Source organism: Procambarus clarkii, chromosome 61 (genome assembly GCF_040958095.1).
Source record: "Procambarus clarkii isolate CNS0578487 chromosome 61, FALCON_Pclarkii_2.0, whole genome shotgun sequence".
Classification (NCBI taxonomy): Eukaryota; Metazoa; Arthropoda; class Malacostraca; order Decapoda; family Cambaridae; genus Procambarus; species Procambarus clarkii.
Genome location: NC_091210.1, coordinates 19239056 through 19261321, shown reverse-complemented (window position 1 = coordinate 19261321; position 22266 = coordinate 19239056). Strand labels below are relative to the sequence as shown.

General features: G+C 43.9%; 1 protein-coding gene across 1 annotated transcript in view; it reads right to left on the bottom strand.

The window, feature by feature from the left end:
• LOC123774448 (nephrin) overlaps positions 1-22266 on the bottom strand; it is a 183757-nt gene that overhangs the window by 36432 nt on the left and 125059 nt on the right. The window contains exons 7-10 of the mRNA XM_069307959.1: positions 9181-9471; positions 3836-3955; positions 2962-3147; positions 1407-1518 (exon numbers count right to left, since the gene is read on the bottom strand). Of these exons, the coding sequence (XP_069164060.1) occupies positions 1407-1518; positions 2962-3147; positions 3836-3955; positions 9181-9471 (709 nt within the window). The remainder of the gene's footprint in view (positions 1-1406; positions 1519-2961; positions 3148-3835; positions 3956-9180; positions 9472-22266) is intronic.

Genomic DNA, 22266 nt, shown 5'->3' with positions numbered 1-22266 from the left:
GATGAGTAAATGCTCCAATAATGTTTAAGATTGATCTTCCAGATGAGTAAATGCTCCAATAATGTTTAAGATTGATCTTCCAGATGAGTAAATGCTCCAATAATGTTTAAGATTGATCTTCCAGATGAGTAAATGCTCCAATAATGTTTAAGATTGATCTTCCAGATGAGTCAATGCTCCAATAATGTTTAAGATTGATCTTCCAGATGAGTAAATGCTCCAATAATGTTTAAGATTGATCTTCCAGATGAGTCAATGCTCCAATAATGTTTAAGATTGATCTTCCAGATGAGTAAATGCTCCAATAATGTTTAAGATTGATCTTCCAGATGAGTAAATGCTCCAATAATGTTTAAGATTGATCTTCCAGATGAGTCAATGCTCCAATAATGTTTAAGATTGATCTTCCAGATGAGTAAATGCTCCAATAATGTTTAAGATTGATCTTCCAGATGAGTCAATGCTCCAATAATGTTTAAGATTGATCTTCCAGATGAGTAAATGCTCCAATAATGTTTAAGATTGATCTTCCAGATGAGTAAATGCTCCAATAATGTTTAAGATTGATCTTCCAGATGAGTCAATGCTCCAATAATGTTTAAGATTGATCTTCCAGATGAGTAAATGCTCCAAATGCTTTGACTTAATATTCACAAAAATCTGTAAATCATTTACACTTCTAATGATAAAAATAGTTTATATCTTCATAAAAAAATTCCAATATTTTTCTTATCGTATAAGGACAACAGAATTTCTGTTTCATAGAAAATCTTGTAATTAGTTTTCTTTCCCAATAATACAATATTGAACTCGATTCACGTTTTTTTAATCTCTGTAATATGAACGTGAGTTCAAATACTGGCGTGGAATTCAAGCACGCTGTTAATAAGTAATTTATAAATGAATTCAAACATTTAGTATCCGGTAGGGTTTTCAGACCTATACTACACGACAGAGTATTCAGGATTGCTAGTGAGGAATTCAAACCTATTCTATCTGGCAGGGTAGTCAGGACTGCTAGTGAGGAATTCAAACCTGTACCATGCAGCAGAGAAGTCAGGTCATGTAGGTGAAGAGGTATCACATGCCCATGTGGTGAAAGGGTACCACATGGCCACATGATAGAATCCCACAATACCAAATGGCTAACCACGTACGAGGACCACGTACCACGTACCACGTACCACAAACCCAGCTAATGATAAATCAATCAAAAACAACTCATAGTCTAGATATACCTGCTGCATGGGTAACACCTTCTCCATATCAACCTACCCTCTCTTTGCACCTTGGAGAGGCCACTCCAGACCGACAACCAGAGAGCAACTCCATATAGTCTCCTGAGACTGATGGATGACCCACAATAATGAAACTATTACATAGAAACAGAATACCAGTGGACCAACCTGACTGTTGGTGGTGGCTGACCTCCACGAGTACTGCAGCTCAGATCAACCACACTTCCAGACACAACTTCCTTGTGTGGACTGCCTTCAAACACGGGGGGACTGGCAGGTTCTGCGTACACCAACAAACACCAAATGATAGCAATTGATATCACAATGTTCAGGGAAAATATATATGATTATTCATATGGTTATACGACTTCATATGTTGTTAGTGTATAGATAAAAGCAGTATGACTGTATACCACTTGGGAGGTATATGAGGACCTGGAGCTGGGATATGAGGACCTGGAGCTGGGATATGAGGACCTGGAGCTGGGATATGAGGACAAGGAGCTGGGATATGAGGACAAGGAGCTGGGATATGAGGACAAGGAGCTGGGATATGAGGACAAGGAGCTGGGGTATGAGGACAAGGAGCTGGGATATGAGGACAAGGAGCTGGGATATGAGGACAAGGAGCTGGGATATGAGGACAAGGAGCTGGGGTATGAGGACCAGGAGCTGGGTATGAGGACAAGGAGCTGGGGTATGAGGACAAGGAGCTGGGGTATGAGGACAAGGAGCTGGGATATGAGGACAAGGGGTTTGGATATGAGGACAAGGAGCTGGGGTATGAGGACCAGGAGCTGGGGTATGAGGACCAGGAGCTGGGATATGAGGACCAGGAGCTGGGGTATGAGGACAAGGAGCTGGGGTATGAGGACAAGGAGCTGGGATATGAGGACCAGGAGCTGGGGTATGAGGACAAGGAGCTGGGATATGAGGACAAGGAGCTGGGATATGAAGACAAGGAGCTGGGATATGAGGACAAGAAGCTGGGATATGAAGATCAGGAGCTGGGGTATGAGGACAAGGAGCTGGGGTATGAGGACAAGGAGCTGGGGTATGAGGACAAGGAGCTGGGGTATGAGGACAAGGAGCTGGGATATGAGGACAAGGAGCTGGGATATGAGGACAAGGAGCTGGGATATGAGGACAAGGAGCTGGGGTATGAGGACAAGGAGCTGGGATATGAGGACAAGGAGCTGGGATATGAGGACAAAGAGCTGGGATATGAGGACAAGGAGCTGGGATATGAGGACAAGGAGCTGGGATATGAGGACAAGGAGCTGGGATATGAGGACAAGGAGCTGGGGTATGAGGACAAGGAGCTGGGATATGAGGACAAGGAGCTGGGATATGAGGACAAGGAGCTGGGATATGAGGACAAGGAGCTGGGGTATGAGGACAAGGAGCTGGGATATGAGGACAAGGAGCTGGGATATGAGGACAAAGAGCTGGGATATGAGGACAAGGAGCTGGGATATGAGGACAAGAAGCTGGGATATGAAGATCAGGAGCTGGGATATGAAGACAAGGAGCTAGAATATGATAACAAATAGCTAGGAACGCACGAAATAAAACTCTTCCCAACCTCGTGAACCATTGGCAATCGAACTCCAACCTGCAAGAACGTAATCATCAGTTTAAAACGCCAAGTCATTTCGACAATATAGCCCTTGGATAGAAGGCTCAGATAACTTGGGATTCGGGACTGATAACCAACACTCACTTGTGATAGCCATAGTGATAGTCTTGGAGACGTGTTGCTCGATAGCCGGATTGACCGCTCGGCACTCGACTGTTATCTGGCCGGTCTCGGCCGACCTCCTAACAAAATGAGTTAATTCCGAGGACGTAGCCCAGCCTCCTGTACTCACACGACTCATAATTTCTCTCGATGAGCCGATCTCCTCTCCTGTGAGTATGAGAGAATGAGAAGTAGAAGAGAACGTCGTTAAATAACAGGAATGAGAGAAACAGGCAGAAGATTAACATGAAGTAAAATAGAAGCTAGTAAGATACGAAACGTGATAAATGAGAATGGAAGAGAAGCCAGAAAGAGGAGGAGGGAGAAGAGAGAGTGAGAAAGAGCAGGATAGATATTAGATGATTGATATCATGGTCAGGAAACGTTATCTTGAGTGGTTCATCTTCTAGGAAATGTGTTTATAGCTGTCATTATTGGATATCATAATGATATATATGTTAGAGCTTAATCTCTATTGGGCAAGTGTGTGTGTGTGTGTGTGTGTGTGTGTGTGTGTGTGTGTGTGTGTGTGTGTGTGTAGGTCTCTGAGAAAGTGTGTGTGTGTGTGTGTGTGTGTGTGTGTGTGTGTGTACTCACCTATTTCTCATCACCTAATTGTGCTTGCATGGGTTGAGCTTCGGCCCTTTGGTCCCGCCTCTCAACCATCAGGCAACTGGTGTACAGGTTCCTGAGCCTATTCTAATGTACATACATTTGAAACTGTGTATGGGTTCAGCCTCCACCACATCACTGCCTAATGCAATCGATTTATTAACTACTGAGTGTGTGTGCGTATGAGAGAGAGAGAGAGAGAGAGAGAGAGAGAGAGAGATAGATAAAGAGAGCAATTACTAACCATCAATTAGCCACGTGAGAGATGCAGGAGGATTCGACTCACTGGTCTCACAAGTAAGAGATACAGCAACATCTTCCTGTATCTGGGCTGGTCCTGATACACTGACTGACGAGGGCGCATCTGTTAGGGAAAAACAATGTGTTCTGTTATCCTAGGTCCTAGGGGGGATCAATGGGTTCTGTTATCCTAGGTGCTAGGGAAGAACAATGTGTTCTGTTATCCTAGGTGCTAGGGAAGAACAATGGGTTCTGTTATCCTAGGTCATAGGGAAGAACAATGGGTTCTGTTATCCTAGGTGCTAGGAGAGAACAGTGTGTTCTGTTATCCTAGGTCCTAGGGGGGATCAATGTGTTCTGTTATCCTAGGTCCTAGGGGGGATCAATGGGTTCTGTTATCCTAGGTCCTAGGGGGGATCAATGGGTTCTGTTATCCTAGGTCCTAGGGGGATCAATGGGTTCTGTTATCCTAGGTGCTAGGGAAGAACAATGTGTTCTGTTATCCTAGGTGCTAGGGAAGAACAATGGGTTCTGTTATCCTAGGTCATAGGGAAGAACAATGGGTTCTGTTATCCTAGGTGCTAGGAGAGAACAGTGTGTTCTGTTATCCTAGGTCCTAGGGGGGATCAATGTGTTCTGTTATCCTAGGTCCTAGGGGGGATCAATGGGTTCTGTTATCCTAGGTCCTAGGGGGGATCAATGGGTTCTGTTATCCTAGGTCCTAGGGGGATCAATGGGTTCTGTTATCCTAGGTGCTAGGGAAGAACAATGTGTTCTGTTATCCTAGGTGCTAGGGAAGAACAATGGGTTCTGTTATCCTAGGTCATAGGGAAGAACAATGGGTTCTGTTATCCTAGGTGCTAGGAGAGAACAGTGTGTTCTGTTATCCTAGGTCCTAGGGGGGAACAATGGGTTCTGTTATCCTAGGTCCTAGGGGGGATCAATGGGTTCTGTTATCCTAGGTCCTAGGGGGGATCAATGGGTTCTGTTATCCTAGGTGCTAGGGAAGAACAATGTGTTCTGTTATCCTAGGTGCTAGGGAAGAACAATGGGTTCTGTTATCCTAGGTGCTAGGGAAGAACAATGTGTTCTGTTATCCTAGGTGCTAGGGAAGAACAATGTGTTCTGTTATCCTAGGTCCTAGGGGGGAACAATGGGTTCTGTTATCTTAGGTCCTAGGGGGGAACAATGGGTTCTGTTATCCTAGGTCCTAGGGGGGATCAATGGGTTCTGTTATCCTAGGTCCTAGGGGGGATCAATGGGTTCTGTTATCCTAGGTGCTAGGGAAGAACAATGGGTTCTGTTATCCTAGGTCCTAGGGGGGATCAATGGGTTCTGTTATCCTAGGTGCTAGGGAAGAACAATGTGTTCTGTAATCCTAGGTGCTAGGGAAGAACAATGGGTTCTGTTATCCTAGGTCCTAGGGGGGATCAATGGGTTCTGTTATCCTAGGTCCTAGGGGGGATCAATGGATTCTGTTATCCTAGGTCCTAGGGGGGATCAATGGGTTCTGTTATCCTAGGTCCTAGGGAAGAACAATGGGTTCTGTTATCCTAGGTCATATGGAAGAACAATGGGTTCTGTTATCCTAGGTCCTAGGGAAGAACAATGGGTTCTGTTATCCTAGGTCCTAGGGGGGATCAATGGGTTCTGTTATCCTAGGTCCTAGGGGGGATCAATGGATTCTGTTATCCTAGGTCCTAGGGGGAACAATGGGTTCTGTTATCCTAGGTCATAGGGAAGAACAATGGGTTCTGTTATCCTAGGTCCTAGGGGGGATCAATGGATTCTGTTATCCTAGGTGCTAGGGAAGAACAATGGGTTCTGTTATCCTAGGTGCTAGGGAAGAACAATGGGTTCTGTTATCCTAGGTGCTAGGGAAGAACAATGGGTTCTGTTATCCTAGGTGCTAGGGAAGAACAATGGGTTCTGTTATCCTAGGTCCTAGGGAAGAACAATGGGTTCTGTTATCCTAGGTGCTAGGGGGGAACAATGGGTTCTGTTATCCTAGGTGCTAGAAACAATGTTTTTCTGTTATCCTAGGTGCTAGAAACAATGGGTTCTGTTATCCTAGGCGCTAGAAACAATGTGTTCTGTTATCCTAGGTGCTAGAAACAATGTGTTCTGTTATCCTAGGTGCTAGAAACAATGTGTTCTGTTATCCTAGGCGCTAGAAACAATGTGTTCTGTTATCCTAGGTGCTAGGGGAGAACAATGTGTTCTGCTATTCTAGGACCGAGGATAACAAGTTCCTAGAACAAAATATGTTATGGAAGTACAATATGTTCTGTTATCCTTGACTAACAAGTTCCTTGAACAACGTTCCCCCATAACAGTGCCTTAAGTACTGTTCTTTAATAACGAAGAACATGTTAAAGAGACTTGAGAACATTTAAACATTACAATTAAGTAAACTTCTTAATGACCCGTACGAGATAACTCATATATATATCCACCAAAGCTCATATATATGTCTATCCTGCGCTTGAAACAATCTAGCAATCGCACTTCCATTATGTCACCCGGTAATCTATTCCATAAACCAACCCTCCCTGTTCTGAAACCAGTATTTACCCAGGTTTTTCACTGAATCATTACTTAAAATATTTCCATTGTTTCGTGTTTAATGTTGTGTTGATAGTTTTTAAATATTATTTGTGGATGAAATTTCAAATTGCTCTAAAGGATTACACAAAAGCTATACAATGTGTCACATAGATGGTTACTTGAGTTCAATCCCAGCAAATGCCAGGTGATGGAAATGAGAAATTAAATAAAAGACTATAAAGGTGATACAGGTCTGGCCTATGAAGAAAGCCTCAAGGGAAATAAATCATTGGTTATAAGGCCTTTCGACAAGACCGCATCTCTCTCACACACACACACACACACACACACACACACACACACACACACACACACACACACACACACACACACACACGACTGCCAGCATGATCCACATACCTGACCACCTTAGGACACACATACCTGACAATTGACAAGTCATCCACACACACACACACACCTGCTCATTAGTAAGACTCCAAAGCCCTAACCACTAACCAAACACCACACACACCTGCCCACCGCATAAACGCACACACCTGACTACTTGTTTATTATACTGACCCATCTCAAGACAGTCACAAAACACAGCAACAGTGGGATCGAACGTGCGAACGGCACTTCTGGGGCTATACCGGATGCCAGGAGACAAAGAGACGTATTGAAGAGAATGCTGGCTATGTAACCGCTTTTATTAACTCCGTAACAGGAGCGAGCGAGACAGAAACAGGTGCGTACGAGGGACACAAGCCAGAGAGAGAGGAACGAGAGACAGGAGCCTAGAGAGAGACAGGAAGGAGAGACAGGAGCCAGAGAGAGACAGGAGAGAGAGACAGGAGAGAGAGACAGGAGCCTAAAGAGAGACAAGAACGAGAGACAGGAGCCTAGAGAGAGACAGGAGCCAGAGAGAGACAGGAACGAGAGACAGGAGCCTAGAGAGACAGGAGCCTAGAGAGACAGGAGCGAGAGACAGGAGACAGAAACAAGGGGTAGTGAGTATTCTCCATACTCTCAGACGGTAATGGAAGCGACCTATCTGTTTATAATGATAAAAATATCAATAATAGCTTGTTTTTCAATAATAGATTCCATTATTATTTCGAAGTTACAATGGGATGTTTCGGGGATCAATGTCCCTTTCTGGCCTGTTTTCTCTCTAGGCCTCCTGATTGATCAATCAGGCTGTTTGACTGCCTGCAGTCTAGCGAATGAGCTACAGTTCAATTGATTGGGTATCCTTAAGTGTCTATCAAATCCACTTTTGTATATCAAGTGAGGTTAGTTTGAGCCCAATATGTTTAGAAAGAGAGTTGGCTTCATTCTCGACCTCGTAATCTGGGATCCCGGGTTCGATTCCCACTGGGGAGGGGAAAATGGTTGAGGGCATAGATGGAGAGTTGACCCAAAAGGCTTTGAAAATTTTCAATTGTTTTGAAAATTCTATTTATCACCTCCAATAGATTTATCTGTTGACAAAGATGTTATAATTACAAGGGGAATTTTATGAAGTAAATAATTTTATTAATGTTCAGCTGTTCCACAAAACTATGATGTTTACTCACGGAAAATAATAAAAATAATAAAAATTACATATTTTTACATTGCTGAAACTAATATATTGTCACCGTTTTTTAGGGAAAATAATTATATTGGAATTTTTTTTTCTAGTTATCAATAAAATGATATTCCAATAATGTAATGGGATCAGCAGGGAAATAACCCATTTTTAATCTGATTTACCAAATACATCGTAAAACAAAATATATTTTAAAAAGAGTTTAACATCACATTGAAAAACAAAGTGTATATTGAACTGGAGTATTATTGCGTTTAATAATATTATGACTATTTTCTGTAGGACTTGGGCAAAAATATATGATATGCTGTGTGTGTGTGTGTTTGTGTGTGTGTGTGTGTGTGTGCGTGTGTGTGTGTGTGTGTGTGTGTGTGTGTGTGTGTGTGTGTGTATTCACCTAATTGTGTTTGCGGGGGTTGAGCTTTGCTCTTTCGGCCCGCCTCTCAACTGCCAATCAACTGTTTACTAACTTCTTTTTTTTCCACACCACACACACACACACACCAGGAAGCAGCCCGTGACAGCTGAGTAGCTCCCAGGTACCTATTTACTGCTAGGTAACAGGGGCATTCAGGGTGAAAGAAACTTTGCCCAATTGTTTCTGCCTGGTGCGGGAATTGAGTGTGTGTGTGTGTGTGTGTGTGAGTGTAGATTTGGTTGTCAGCACATATACACCTAAATAGGCCTATTAAGATCTAGCAAGGCACTAATAGGTCTATGAATTATTAAAACTCAATTGGCCAATTAAAACACATACTCTCCACCTTAATAGGCTTTAAAGCTCTTGGTTATAAGGTCTATCAACATATGGAGGGATATTACGGCTACCACAACAGGGGCCCGATTCACGAAGCAGTTTCGCAAGCACTTACGAACGTGTACATCTTTCCTCAATCTTTGACGGCTTTGTTTACATTTATTAAACAGTTTACAAGCATGAAAACTTGCTAATCAACTGTTGTTATTGTTATAAACAGCCTCCTGGTGCTTCGGAGCTCATTAACTGTTTAATAATTGTAAGCAAAGCCGCCAAAGATTGAGAAAAGATGTACAGGTTCGTAAGTGCTTATATAACTACTTCGTGAATCTGGCTTCAGCTTACTAACCAACCACAAGTGTGCTCTGGTACTTAGAGGTTAGATAGCTCTTGTTTCTCTCTATCCCTATCCCTCCCTATCCCAATCCCTGCCCGGGATAGTACTCACAGTACACAGTGAGAGAGACATTGGCCACCATAGGCTCCTGAAGGAGGTCACTGTTGACTCTACACTCATAGATGGCGCCGTCGTCAGCAGCGGTGGCTGTCAGTTGGTGGGTGTTGATGACCCCTGCGGCGTCTGAGGTGGTTGTGTCATCCAGCAGAAGTCCCTGACGGTGCCACGTGACCCAGGGGCGCGGGTTGCCCCCTGACACCCGGCACACTAGGGTCCTTCTCTCTCCTGCTACGAGGACTTCTCCTGTCTTGTAGCCGCTGATGGTGGGAGGTCCAGGTTGGTCTGTAGGGGTGTTGGGGGGGTGTTAGTGTCTCTCTGGTCTGTGGGGAGGTCCAGGTTGGTTTGTGGGGGTGTTGTGGGGGTGTTAGTGTCTCTCTGGTCTGTGGGGAGGGTCAGGTTGGTCTGTGGGGGTGTTGTGGGGGTGTTAGTGTCTCTCTGGTCTGTGGGGAGAGCCAGGCTGGTCTGTGGGGGTGTTGGTGGGGGTGTTAGTGTCTCTCTGGTCTGTGGGGAGGGCCAGGTTGGTCTGTGGGGGTGTTGTGGGGGTGTTAGTGTCTCTCTGGTCTGTGGGGGTGTTGTGGGGGTGTGTTAGTGTCTCTCTGGTCTGTGGGGGGCCAGGTTGGTCTCTGGGGGTGTTGTGGGAGTGTTAGTGTCTCTCTGGTCTGTGGGGAGGGCCAGGCTGGTCTGTGGGGGTGTTGTGGGGGTGTGTTAGTGTCTCTCTGGTCTGTGGGGGGCCAGGTTGGTCTCTGGGGGTGTTGTGGGAGTGTTAGTGTCTCTCTGGTCTGTGGGGAGGGCCAGGCTGGTCTGTGGGGGTGTTAGTGTCTCACTGGTCTGTGAGGGATCAGTGTGAGATAAGTGTGTGAGAAGTTACTGTGGACGGTTGACTCTGGTCTGTGGGATTTACTGTGGGTAATTGACAATCGTCTATAGGGAAATAGGAGTCACTGTAAGGAGCCCACAGCAGTCTGTGGGACAATAGACAAGGTAACAGATGTTCCCTAAAGGTAATTATCAGAAGAATCCACTTCTGTTAATTACCTGTACCCCCCAAGGCAGCAGGGCAGCCCCTTACAGGTGAAAGCTATTTCAAAACATCCTATATATCATTTCTAGTTTCCTTAAATTTAATTTAATAGGTCTTTGCATATGCAAATGACTACATACCAAGATTCTTTGAAGCCTTAAATAATCAAAATTAATGAAACCTTTCACATTTTTACTCGTGGAGTCGACATAGAAGAAAATGTTTCCCCACTCAGAGGAAGCCAAAAATATTCCGTCGTGCTAAATTATTCAAGAAAAAAAGTCATTGTGACTGCTTTTTTGAGGCGGATGAAAATGTGTCTCTTGTGGGAATATGTGAGAAACAAGTGAACAAGGTTGTTTACCTATCCATGTGCTAACTAGCACATGTGATATCGTGTGTGTTACCACTGCACCACCACGAATTTCACCACAATCAAAAAAGGATTTATTGATATCTTGAGGTTATCTTGAGATGATTTCGGGGCTTTAGTGTCCCCGCGGCCCGGTCCTCGACCAGGCCTCCACCCCCAGGAAGCAACCCGTGACAGCTGACTAACTCCCAGGTACCTATTTACTGCTAGGTAACAGGGGCATTCAGGGTGAAAGAAACTTTGCCCATTTGTTTCTGTCTCGTGCGGGAATCGAACCCGCGCCACAGAATTACGAGTCCTGCGCGCTATCCACCAGGCTACGAGGCCCCAGAAAGATATTCTTATTATAAATCTAACTATACCTTTCTAATCGTTCAAAACAGCCAGAAGACCTATTGGTAAGGAGCTTTTACTGCAGTTTTACTATATATGTAAATACAAATTATTGGTATCTACAAATAAATATAAATAATTTAAAAATTTATTTGTTTAACTTAAATATTCTTTGTTTCAGAATGTAATGAAACTTATTTTTCTCTTTACTGAAACCTGTTCAGCCGTAAATCCCCTGAGGCAAGGCTGAGGATTTGTCTCAAGGAAGAGAGCTTCCTACTTTAGCTGAGTCCGTCTTGAGTCCGTCGTGAGTCCATCTCTTGAGTCTGTGGTTTGAGTCCATCGTCTAAGTCTCTCTGGCCTCTCTTTCCTTGGAAATATCTATGCAATTTCAAGACTTTGTCGAAATTTATCAGTTATCTTAATGACCCAACTGCCTCTACCTTGTTCTTCGTGTTCTTCTCGTTCTTCTTGTTCTTCAACTTGTTATTGTTCTAATTCCTATTTGATTTTTCTCCTGACTATTTTAATTTTCATCTTTCATTATAAAATCTTCATTATATTTGGTTCTATAATCGAGATCTCCGTAGTTATGTGACTTAGCATTATCTGATTCATCATTGACAACCCCACAACAGTTACCTAACTCCAGGGGTACCTATTTTACTGCTAGGTGAACAGAGACATCAAGGTGAAAATATACCCAACGGTTTCCATCCATCCTGTGGTTTAAACACCCTACCCCCACCATCTTCCTGACCCCTCGCTGGTGAGCCATAAACGCAGACTACTCTGCTACAGGCATCCCTGACAGAGCATATTGCACAGTTTCTCCTTCAATCGAGCATGCAACAGCTTCGTTGCACGCCTGGAGCAGCGCCTTAAGCCATGTTGTAGACTAAGTAACAGCCACAGGGACGAGCAAGTAACACAGTTATAGGCGAAGGACTTGCTCCAGTCCTGGATGATTGAGTTACATTACATCTCTCATGCTAGCAATGTTGCAACGAGCACTCAGGGCATAGCTTACATCACAAGACTCAGGGCATAGCTTGCAATACAGGACTTAGGGCATAGCTTGCAATACAGGACTTAGGGCATAGCTTGCAATACAGGACTTAGGGCATAGCTTGCAATACAGGACTCAGGGCATAGCTTGCAATACAGGACTCAGGGCATAGCTTGCATCACAAACACTCAGGGCATAGCTTGCAATACAGGACTTAGGGCATAGCTTGCAATACAGGACTTAGGGCATAGCTTGCAATACAGGACTTAGGGCATAGCTTGCAATACAGGACTCAGGGCATAGCTTGCATCACAAGACTCAGGGCATAGCTTGCATCACAAACACTCAGGGCATAGCTTGCAATACAGGACTTAGGGCATAGCTTGCAATACAGGACTCAGGGCATAGCTTGCAATACAGGACTTAGGGCATAGCTTGCATCACAAGACTCAGGGCATATATTACAACCTAAACACTGGGTCATAGCTTGCAATAGAGACACCCATAACCTATATATATATTGCAATCCAAGCACTCGAGGCATTGCATGGAACACCCCCTCAAGGCGGACCTCGCAAGACGAACACCTGTTGCATGGTGTGCAACATCAGTGCTCATGGTATAGCTTGCAATATTGCATGAGTTAGATAGCACGCTGGACTTGTGATCCTGTGGTCTTGGGTTCGATCCCAGGCGCCGGCGAGAAACATTGGGCAGAGTTTCTTTCACCCTGTGCCCCTGTTACCTAGCAGTAAAATAGGTACCTGGGTGTTAGTCAGCTGTCACGGGCTGCTTCCTGGGGGTGGAGGCCTGGTCGAGGACCGGGCCGCGGGGACACTAAAAAGCCCCGAAATCATCTCAAGATAACCTCAAGATAACCTCAAGATCAGACGCGGTTAAAATCGGGTTTAACAAGGAATGGAGAACAGCTCAGATGGAGAACACATCAGAATAGAACATTATATAACCATTATATAACCACAGGGCTGTTATTGAACAATAAATAACAATAGGAACAATATATATTGCTTTGCAATAACAGAACAATATTGAGTTATTTATATTTTTTCATCTTAATGAATCAATAATCAGAGAATCACCTGGTCTTCTACGAACTACTCGTAGCACAGTTGGCTTCGTTTTCGACTCACAACTATGATCCCGGGTTCCATTCTCGGACGGGACAGAAACGGTTGGGCACTTTCTTTTAACCTAATGCCTCTGTTCACCTAGCCATAAATATAGGTACTCACCAAAGCGAATTAACAAGAGTCAATTGTGATTAGAATCTACGGAGGAGACAAGGCAATTTGACGCAATCTATTAAGAAATGAATGAACCCAATTTCACAATACTTGACCAATTAATAATTGACCAATTAAATGATAGGCTTACCACCCAATTTGCATGCATAGAAATAGGCAACCTGGCCTTCTGAAATGATGATATTAAGGTAACTTTTTCGTCGTAAGTACCAATATGTACTGTTGGACCTCTAATGTCATTCTCTTAAATTGGTGATGTTGCAAAAGAGCTTATTCTAAAAGAGCTTATCCTAAAAGAGCCTATCCAAAATGAGGCTATCAAAAAAGAGCCTATCCTAAAAGAGCCTATCCCAAAAGAGCCTATCCAAAAAGAGCCTATCCTAAAAGAGCCTATCCCAAAAGAGCCTATCCAAAAAGAGCCTATCCTAAAAGAGCCTATCCCAAAAGAGCTTATCCTAAAAGAGCCTATCCTAAAAGAGCCTATCCCAAAAGAGCTTATCCTAAAAGAGTCTATCCTAAAAGAGCCTATCCTAAAAGAGTCTATCCTAAAAGAGCCTATCCTAAAAGAGCCTATCCTAAAAGAGCCTATCCTAAAAGAGCCTATCCTAAAAGAGTCTATCCTAAAAGAGCCTATCCTAAAAGAGCCTATCCTAAAAGAGCCTATCCTAAAAGAGTATCCTAAAAGAGCCTATCCTAAAAGAGCCTATCCAAAAAAGAGTCTATCCAAAAAGAACCTATCCCAAAAGAGCTTATCCTAAAAGAGGCTATCAATAGCTCGGTGGATAGACCTTCGACCTCACAAGCGTGGGATTCACAGTTCGAGTCTCCTTGAGCCCTGATAAATAGTTAGAGCCTATCCTTCCCTATCCAAGATTTCTTAGGCCTAACTACACGCCATCTGAGGCCTAATGTGGTACATATATGTGCTCTATATTAAGCCTATTAATATATAAGTTTGGTCTAAGCTATATTCCCTGAACTTTATAAAGTAGAACAAACGCGAACTTTATTCTGTCTATGGATACATATGGATACAGTCGATGGATTTCAGGAGGATGGATTGACTTGACTGTGATGGCTGCTAGCTCCAAGTTTGTTTACATACATGTCAAAGGTATTGGAATTATGAGGATTAAACGCTGTTAATATTACTGCATAGCATATGGAAGGGATATGAGGACAAGGAGCTGGGATATGAGGACAAGGAGCTGGGATATAAGGACAAGGAGCTGGTATATGAGGACAAGGAGCTAGGATATGGGGACAAGAAGCTAGGATATAAGGTCAAGGAGCTGGGGTATGAGGACAAGGAGCTGGGATATGAGGACAAGGAGCTGGGATATGAGGACCAGGAGCTGGGATATGAGGGCAAGGAGCTGGGATATGAGGACAAGAAGCTGGGATATGAGGACCAGGAGCTGGGATATGAGGACAAGGAGCTGAGATATGAGGACCAGGAGCTGGGATATGAGGACCAGAAGCTGGGATATGAGGTCAAGGAGCTAGGATATGAGGACAAGAAGCTGGGATATAAGGTCAAGGAGCTGGGGTATGAGGACCAGGAGCTGGGATATGAGGACAAGAAGCTGGGTTATGAGGACAAAGTTAATAACCAGTGCTCAACCACTTGGAAACTCGGGGCTCGAACGCGGACCCTATAAACAGCAAGGCCTGCTCTATGCCAACCAATCCGTGTAGATGGGATACATACATATCACAGCACATAGACCTGAGTACCAAGCAACCGACAGTTTCCGAAAGCAATATGAAAATCCCGGGTTCGATTCCCGGGATCAAGTCAATGGAAATGAGGAACACTTTTAAGACGTTCCAAGTGTTGCAAATATCTAATTTTATTTCCCCTGTATGTTGCAAAACTGTTGCTAATGTACTTAGATCTTGGCCTGATTTTAAGACGTTTTAATCAATGTTTTGCAATTCAGTTCCTTGTATGTGTCACTCCGTACAAAATGCGACTGTTATGCCTAGCCAGTCAGACGTAAATCCAAGTAACCTAACCTAACCTAACCTAACCTAATCTAACCTAACCTAACCTAACCTAACCTAACCTAATCTAACCTAACCTAACCTAATCTAACCTAACCTAACCTAACCTAATCTAACCTAACCTAACCTAACCTAATCTAACCTTACCTAATCTAACCTAACCTAACCTAACCTAACCTACCCTTTCAAGCATTAAAGAACGTTAATATTACTGTGGTTTTAATTTATCATAACACGTCGTAATTACGAATTGGTTAATTTCGTAAGAAATACAATATATTAGGTGAGAGAATGTATCGTTGATCTATTGTCTAGAAACAGGTGCAGTAGGTATCGTAATATGCATGTATATAATGCTCCATTCTTGCATCACGATCGTAGAATGTTTAATGGAATTGTATCACATCCAGAACCATTATATATATATATATTCCATGCCTTCCGATATGTCTCTCAAAGGACAGAGCATTAGTCAGCAGACCAGACTAGCAGACTTGTAATCCCTTATCCCTGATGGCTGTTCAAGGCTTTCCGGTGGAAGGCAGTACTTGGGTTCTTGGAAGGCAGTACTTGGGTTCTTGGAAGGCAGTACTTGGGTTCTTGGAAGGCAGTACTTGGGTTCTTGGAAGGCAGTACTTGGGTTCTTGGAAGGCAGTACTTGGGTTCTTGGAAGGCAGTACTTGGGTTCTTGGAAGGCAGTACTTGGGTTCTTGGAAGGCAATATTTGGGTTCTTGGAAGGCAGTACTTGGGTTCTTGGAAGGCAGTACTTGGGTTCTAGGAAGGCAGTACTTGGGTTCTTGGAAGGCAGTACTTGGGTTCTTGGAAGGCAGTACTTGGGTTCTTGGAAGGCAGTACTTGGGTTCTTGCAAGGCAGTACTTGGGTTCTTGGAAGGCAGTACTTGGGTTCTTGGAAGGCAGTACTTGGGTTCTTGGAAGGCAGTACTTGGGTTCTTGGAAGGCAGTACTTGGGTTCTTGGAAGGCAGTACTTGGGTTCTTGGAAGGCAGTACTTGGGTTCTTGGAAGGCAGTACTTGGGTTCTTGGAAGGCAATACTTGGGTTCTTGGAAGGCAGTACTTGGGTTCTTGGAAGGCAGTACTTGGGTTCTAGGAAGGCAGTACTTTGGTTCTTGGAAGGCAGTACTTGGGTTCTTGGAAGGCAGTACTTTGGTTCTGGGAAGGCAGTACTTGGGTTCTTGGAAGGCAGTACTTGGGTTCTTGGAAGGCAGTACTTTGGTTCTTGGAAGGCAGTACTTGGGTTCTTGGAAGGCAGTACTTGGGTTCTTGGAAGGCAGTACTTGGGTTCTTGGAAGGCAGTACTTGGGTTCTTGGAAGGCAGTACTTGGGTTCTTGGAAGGCAGTACTTGGGTTCTTGGAAGGCAGTACTTTGGTTCTTGGAAGGCAGTACTTGGGTTCTTGGAAGGCAGTACTTGGGTTCTTGGAAGGCAGTACTTGGGTTCTTGGAAGGCAGTACTTGGGTTCTTGGAAGGCAGTACTTGGGTTCTTGGAAGGCAGTACTTGGGTTCTTGGAAGGCAGTACTTGGGTTCTTGGAAGGCAGTACTATTCCTTCTCCTCAGCTTCTCGTTCCAGTAACGAGGTAAAGCGCATTGTCCCACTTCTAGCCTCCAGAGGCTTACAAGGCGAAGATCATTACATAACTCGACCTAAAGGTGGGAGCTGGGACCTTGAGAATGTTTACTGTATTCCACTCTGTAACGGCCCTGTACTCAAGTTGTGCTTGCGGGGGTTGAGCTCTGGCTCTTTGGTCTCGCCTCTCAACCGTCAATCAACTGGTGTACAGATTCCTGAGCCTACTGGGCTCTATTATATCTACACTTGAAACTGTGTATGGAGTCAGCCTCCGCCACATCACTTCCCTAATGCATTCCATTTGTCAACCACTCTGACACTAAAAAAGTTCTTTCTAATATCTCTGTGGCTCATTTGGGCACTCAGTTTCCACCTGTGTCCCCCTTGTGCGTGTGTCCCTTGTGCGTGTGCCTCTTGTGCGTGTGCCTCTTGTGCGTGTGCCTCTTGTGCGTGTGCCTCTTGTGCGTGTGCCTCTTGTGCGTGTGCCTCTTGTGCGTGTGCCGCTTGTGACCTCTCCTAGGTGCTCCACTCTCTATGCAGGTGGGAATGGCTGGAAAGAATTCTATACTAAAGATGAAAAAAGATCGTTTCATTCTCCTACTGCTTCTAATATCGCTGGTAAGATGCTGGAGCTTTGCTGATGCGGACAGCACGCTGGACTTGTGATCCTCTGGTCCTGGGTTCGATCCCAGGCGCCGGCGAGAAACAATGGGCAGAGTTTCTTTCACCCTATGCCCCTGTTACCTAGCAGTAAAATAGGTACCTGGGTGTTAGTCAGCTGTCACGGGCTGCTTCCTGGGGGTGGAGGCCTGGTCGAGGACCGGGCCGCGGGGACACTAAAGCCCCGAAATCATCAATCATCTCAAGATGACCGAACCACTCTTCAGCGACGATATTGGGCCTCGTCATTCTGCTCGAGACCTTTGTTCTAAACTTGAGATGCAACTGGAGGAAGCTGTTCATCTTAATATTGTCATAAGACGGCATGATCACCTTATATGTGACATGCAGTGATATGCAGCAGGTAAACATGACTATGTCAGCTGTACATGCTGCTGTAGCAGCGGGCTCTTCTATACGTGATCTTCAAGTGATCGATTCTCCACTTGGCTTTGCTTTCCACAGCGCATCCTGAAAAAGGTAGGCCCACTCCCAGAAACCTATCTCCATTAAAGCAATTCTCCACCCAGCCACCTGACACAGGTTCGAATCCACTTCCATTCCACTCACACCTCACTCACGCCTCCTCACTCTCACCCACGACGACCCTCACTCTCTCTAAGTACACCACAGTACCACTTGCATTAACAATGTACTTCATAGGCTGCATATCCTTCCATCTGTTACATATGTTTCTTTTTAGCATCCTGCTCCTCCGCCCTATCTTCAGACGCGTCTAACCCTCTATCCATCATCTTCCACCGACCCTTTCTACCCTTCTCAGAGAACCTCTCCGCCTCTTCATCTTAGCCAGATAGCAATGTCCATCTACATGGACTATTCGAAACACCGTGAGTCCTGGTTCACAATGTTGGCGTTTAAAATTGATGTCCAATGAATCGTCTGGGGTACCCCTGGTCTACCTTACCTTTTGGTTTACCTTACCCATGGTCTATCTTACCCCTGGTTTACCTTACCTGGTCCCCAAGGGTCAGGGGCTCACCTGGGAGTACTCAAGGCCTTGGTTCAAATCCTCAATGTGTGACTCCAATGGATTTTCTTATTTCGGAACGTTGTTTCGGGGTATTGTGAATGTCAGAGTGATTGACAGGAGTTAATGGAATATACGATCTTTCACGTCATCGTTCTTCCCTAGAGGCAAATGGGATTACCTGAAAGGAATCTGGTTCGAGATTCATTAAGCATTTTCTCATCTATTAACGAAACCTGTACATCTTTCTTTAATAGCACGTTTGTTTATATTTATTAAATAGTTTATGAGGTTTTATGAGGACACAACTTCGCCGTGTTGACCAGACCACACACTAGAAAGTGAAGGGACGACGACGTTTCGGTCCGTCCTGGACCAATTCTCAAGTCTATTCAAGTTGATAATCGACTTGAGAATGGTCCAGGACGGACCGAAACGTCGTCGTCCCTTCACTTTCTAGTATGTGGTCTGATCAACATATTTCAGCCACGTTATTGTGACTCTTCGTCTGCAACTTCGAAGTGTTTCAGAGTTAAATCAAAATGAACAAAGCCACCATGATTAAGGGAAGATGCAAAGGTTTCGTATTTGCTTGAGTAAATATTTGACGGAGTCTAACCCAGGTCTCCATCTCATTCCACAGTCTCTCTACTCGACTTGATATTCTTTGATTGCGCTTTAGATATGAGAGAGAAGTGAATAGATGCCCAAAAGGCATATCCAAGTACCCGGGCTGCAAGCAAGGAAATTTCTTGTGATGTGATTTGCTGATTTTCGCAGACATTTGAAGTTTCGTTGTTCTGTAATGTTGGTTTTATTCGTTTTGGAAATGCAAATGATCGCTTATGTATGAGGGGCCAATCAGAGATACTCCGTATCTTGCGCAGGCCAATCAGAAATAACCCGTCCCTTGCGCAGGCCAATTAGAGATACTTCGTCCCTTGCGCAGGCCAATCAGAGATAACCCGTCCCTTGCGCAGGCCAATTAGAGATACTCCGTCCCTTGCGCAGGCCAATCAGAGATAACCCGTCCCTTGCGCAGGCCAATCAGAGATACTTCGTACCTTGCGCAGGCCAATCAGAGATACTCCGTACCTTGCGCAGGCCAATCAGAGATAACCCGTCCCTTGCGCAGGCCAATTAGAGATACTCCGTCCCTTGCGCAGGCCAATCAGAGATAACCCGTCCCTTGCGCAGGCCAATCAGAGATACTCCGTACCTTGCGCAGGCCAATCAGAGCCACTCCGTGGCTGTCCTGGTGTATGAATGACCCGCTAGGACATACAGAACTTCATACTCTGGTCATACACAAAATTCTTCACAGCCAAACAGGTCTTTTCAGCCGCGGCAAAACTCATTTTTGCTCAACATCAACTTTAAACTTTCTCTTTGCTCAATGCTTGTGATTTATTCGTCAATATCTGCAACTCTTGTGCAACTCCGTCAGGCAAGGCTGCTTCAGGTGGCTTGCGTCAAGCAAGGCAGCCTCAGGTGGCTTGCGTCAAGCAAGGCAGCCTCAGGTCCCACTGCGTCAATCCAGGCTGCTTCAGCTGTCATCGGGTTCCTCTTCGTCAAACAAGGCTGCTTCAGATGGCTTCAGGTCCCACTGATTCAGCTGCCCTAAGGTCCAGGTGCGTCACGCACAATTGCGTCAACGACCCTGCGTCAGGTGCCCTTGAGTCACGCTCCTTGGGATTAAATCTTCAAAAGGTGGAAATCTCAATGGAAATGAAGAACCTCTCCTATTCTGAGTTTGTAATAGGCAAATGCCTATTACAAAAGGTGTTTACTTAGCATGGAATTGCAAAACAGTGAGCTAAAGTCTATTCTAAATGATGAGAAGAGCGGTGGTCTCATTTCTTGCAGGTCAGCGTTCAATCCCCCAATAGTTCAGGTGGTTGTTAATAGCTTTGTTCTATCCTAGCTCCTTCTCCTCATATCCCAGTTCGTTGTCCTTATAGAGGTTAGAATGAAGGTTTTTACCTTATACATATGAATAGGTAGGTATGTATACTCACCCATGTATAGTTGAACAGGAAGTTATGCTATAGTCAGGATTCTTGAAAATGAGATTTATATTACAAGGAATTTATATGAAGATTGTAATATTGTCCTTTGACTTTTTGGAAGGTTATTAAGGTCACGATAATTGCTTAACGATCATACAACTTGAATACATTTTGTCCTATAACCGAGTTTTGTTTAGTCAAGGACTAAATTATACTTTCGTATAAACTTATACATCGTATAAATTATATACGATGTATATACCCAGTGTATATATACATCGAAAAGGCGGGTAAATCTCTAGGTGTATATATATATCGAAAATATACACTGTATTAAATGTATATTATATTCTACTCACCTAATTGTGCTTGCAGGTGGGTTGAGCTCTGGCTCTTTGGTCCCAATCAAAGAGCCAGAAGAATCAAAGAGCCAATCATTCACCCTACATATCATACATTGTATGATATGTATGGTGAATACTGAATACATAGACACATATGTATTACTGCCCCAGGATCGTAATTTCGACCAAGGAATAAAGATTATTTTTCACTTGTATGTCGCTGCCAGAGACACATATTGGTCGACCAGAGGTTGCAAACCACACATTAGAAAGTGAAGGGACGACGACGTTTCGGTCCGTCCTGGACCAAAACGTCGTCGTAACTTCACTTTGTAGTGTATATTTTGGTCAACATATTTCAGCCACGTTATTGTGACTCCTCGTCTGTATCTGTATATTTCGGCTTCCAATTTGTTACCAAAGTTCCATAATTATTTCAGGTTTTAAGGAGAATTAGAGAGTCGGAATCTACTATGTTAAGACAGTGGGCGTTTCTCTCTCTCTGTTCCATGTTGCATCCCTTGTTTGGTCTGATGCATTCGAAGGAGAGAGAGAGGTGTAGTGAAACAAAATATGTGTTGGGTGTATATTTAGTGGTCTTTGCAAAATACACAGAGACCAGACACGCCTCATCTGTGTTAGAGAGTCTGTATTTGAAGCATTAAATCAGCTGGGAAATTCAATACAAAATTGCAGGAGAAATATTTTGACGAGGGAGATCAATCTTAATTCTTTTTCCTCTGTTGCCTAAATATCATTTAATATTTCGAAATATGTTTTTTTCAGAATTATAGAAAAACTTGAAGAATTCAGGATATTTTTTATATATTTGTACTTTTTTTATAATTTGAGTGTGAAATGATGTCACATGCAAATGTATGATGAGTGACAGGTAGGTGGGTGACAGGTAGGTGGGTGACAGGTAGGTGGGTGACAGGTAGGTGGGTGACAGGTAGGTGGGTGACAGGTAGGTGGGTGACAGGTAGGTGGGTGACAGGTAGGTGGGTGACAGGTAGGTGGGTGACAGGTAGGTGGGTGACAGGTAGGTGGGTGACAGTTAGGAGGGTGACAGACAGCTGGTTAAACCCTGACACTGTCTACCACCCTAAAAATGATATCTTATCTTCAAACCCTTTATCTCCTGTCTAATTTTCCTCGCCAGCCCATTGAGTAATCTTCTATCTATCTATCTATCTATCTATCTATCTATCTATCTATCTATCTATCTATCTATCTATCTATCTATCTGTCGGCATTCCTCCAAATTTTTAAGAGCAAAAATATTTATACAACTATATATAATTATAATGAAGTTATATACAAACAAAACTTAAGTTTATACCATGAAAATGAGGAAAGCTAAATTTTCTTGCCTTAGAGTCTGAACAGATTAGAAAATACAATTCTTGTCAACTATATTATCTATGTTATATCTTTCACGTAGTTGACATGTCTCTGTTGACCTGCCTGACCTGA